The 2,551-nt window shown below is 42.5% G+C and overlaps 2 protein-coding genes across 2 annotated transcripts in view; one reads left to right on the plus strand and one right to left on the minus strand.

Annotated features, from left to right (window-relative positions):
- The window catches only part of ttc24 (tetratricopeptide repeat domain 24), a 31,392-nt gene that overhangs the window by 3,919 nt on the left and 24,922 nt on the right, over positions 1–2,551 (plus strand). The window lies entirely within an intron of this gene.
- The window catches only part of LOC107834697 (selenium-binding protein 1-B-like), a 24,630-nt gene continuing 22,090 nt past the window's right edge, over positions 12–2,551 (minus strand). The window contains exons 3-5 of the mRNA XM_016666422.1: positions 488–541; positions 180–292; positions 12–100 (exon numbers count right to left, since the gene is read on the minus strand). Coding sequence (XP_016521908.1) covers positions 29–100; positions 180–292; positions 488–541 — 239 coding nt within the window. The 3' untranslated portion in view covers positions 12–28. The remainder of the gene's footprint in view (positions 101–179; positions 293–487; positions 542–2,551) is intronic.

A 2,551-nucleotide genomic window follows, 5' to 3' on the forward strand; every position in this document is an offset into this window, starting at 1 on the left:
TCAGAACCATCAGAACCCATCAGAACCATCAGAACCACCAGAAATTAACAGAACCTAGAGTTGAGCTGGGCTGAGGTTCTGAGGTTGAACCAGAGGAGTTCTGAGAGGAAAACAGAATCAGAAGGACAGAAGACAGATGGGTCCAGCAGAACCGGGTTGTGGTTCTGGTTGGATTCTACCTGGCAGTATGTGGGCGACTCGGGGTCGACGTCCACCGTGGCCAGATAGTCGGGCTTCTGGACTGCGGTGCTCCGGTAGATACAAGGCAGGTAGACGATCCGCTCACGGGGCCCTGCAGGCAGAACCAGAACCTCTGACTGGACCAGAACCAGAACCCGGACAACTTTTATTTTGAAATTCCCTCCAGTTGTTTTTCCTGTTGAACTTTCTTGAAGTTTCTGGTTGACTGTTTTTACTGTTTGGTTTGTTTGGACTTCCAGAACCAGAGAGCTGGCCCAGTTCTGGCCCGGTCCAGACCTCCACTCACCCTTCATGGCGTCCAGCGGGCTGCGATATCCGGGTCCACATCCTGAACACTTGGCTGGAAAACACAAACGGATCCAGAGTCATAAGCAGAACCAACAGAGGCCTGTGCTGCAGACGCTGCAGCACAGGCCTCTGTTGGTTTAAGATCAACGACTAACCTGAGCACTACTGAGCATGCTCAGAACCAAGTCAGAATCTGAACAGAACCGGCTCCTTCAGGACTCAGCCGGCTCTCGCAAAGAGGGTTATATAACAAACACACACACACACACACACACATGTTTGTGTTGCTATCTTTGTGGGGACTTTCCATTGACTTCCATTCATTTCTACAGCCTAAACCTGACCTTTACCCTTTTCCTAACCCTAACCAACCAAAACTCAATTCATACCTTAGGCCTAAATCTGACCCCTGACCCAAAAACAGGGTTTCCCCCTGTGGAGACCAGGCTCCGGTCCCCACAAGGAGCAATTGGTCCCCACGACGTGGTATGTGTCAGGAAAATCATCCCCACAAGGTATTACACACACACACACACACACACAGGCGCACAACTTCCCCCAATAAACACATCCTGGCTTTTCTTCATGGAAAACTACCAAGGTCCAGATTCCCTGGCTCAGTCTGGAGAANGCACTGTAAAAACAAAGATGTGAATTGTTGCTTATATCTTTAACAATCCTGGTTGTAACAACCTGGGTTGTTATTCTTCTGTACCTAATTCATTTGTTTATTGACTTTTGCTCAATTAAATTTCTTACATATACATTGTGAATGGTATTTTTATTATAGTTGATCATGTTGTTTTTCATGTGTCTTTATGTCATTTGTTCCTCCCATAATTGATGGAAATATATAGATTTGACTTTGGTATTCTGATTTAGTAATGTAACTAAATTTAGTAATGTAATTATATTAGTTGTATTACCATCCCCACGCCACTAGAGGCAGTAGCAGGACCGAAAAGATGCGACTAAGGAGCAGATTCAGAAGTACACCAAAAGCTACAGAATTTGTTAAAAACTGTGAGCTGCGCTAAAGTAAATAAAAGAGAGAAGTTCAAATACATTGAGAGTGAAACTCCTTCCTAAAGGTGAAAATATATCACAGATTTCAAAATAAAATACAAATGGAAGTATAGGAAATAGCGCCCCCTTCACTTCTGGAGTGCAATGGTCCCATTTCCAAATAAGGTAAGAGACTGACAGCGGTCCGTTCCCGCCCCTTTCTGTTTGCTGCAGCGAGGTGGACTTGGCTCCAGCGCACAGTTTGAATTTCATCACCTGTTCCACTGTGATTGTGACTTGCTGTTTGGCGTCTTCCTGGCAAATTTATGCAAATCTTTGCATCCACTAGTGATGGGTAGATGAGGCGTCAGGTATCGTTTCGACACATAGCAAAACTGTGTCGATTCTGTGTCGATACTGTGTCACTCAATACTGACACCTGCTGGACATTAATAATCACTACAGGCAACGTCGTGATTTGATGACCTAGTCTATACAATAAGATTTAAGTCATTGTATTTTATTGTATATTACATTATGTCATATCTTCAGTTAAATTTAAAATATATTTGATATACAGTCAATAAATCATGTGAACATGAACCATAAAGTGGAAATTTAAGTGAATGTGTTTGGAATGAGGATGCATGTGGACTGTTTTTTCCCCCACAAATTTTTATTTAAAAAAAAAAAAAGTTTTTACAACATTTTGAAATTTAGCCTGTTAAGCTTTTTTGACAAAAGTTCTGCTGTAGAAAAAAAAATGAAGTAAACGCTATATTTACAGTGAACCTTTGTTTTTCTTAGGGGCTGCGTGCCGAAAATAACCCGATAGGCGAAATCCGTGAAGTAGTTACCTTTAGTTTTTAAAGTTATTACACAGCATAAATAAATACTCTACATTGAAACCCAAGAACAAAACCTGTTTTCAGATCAGTGGATGTTCATCAATTGGGCCTTAACCTGTCATTCACGAGAGGACCCAAATTTGGGTCCTCTCGTGACAGGGGTGTCAAACTCCAGTCCTCAAGGGCCTCTGTCCTGCAACTTTTAGATG

The sequence above is a fragment of the Poecilia formosa genome, unplaced genomic scaffold (assembly GCF_000485575.1).
Source record: "Poecilia formosa unplaced genomic scaffold, Poecilia_formosa-5.1.2 Scaffold723, whole genome shotgun sequence".
NCBI classification, from domain to species: Eukaryota; Metazoa; Chordata; class Actinopteri; order Cyprinodontiformes; family Poeciliidae; genus Poecilia; species Poecilia formosa.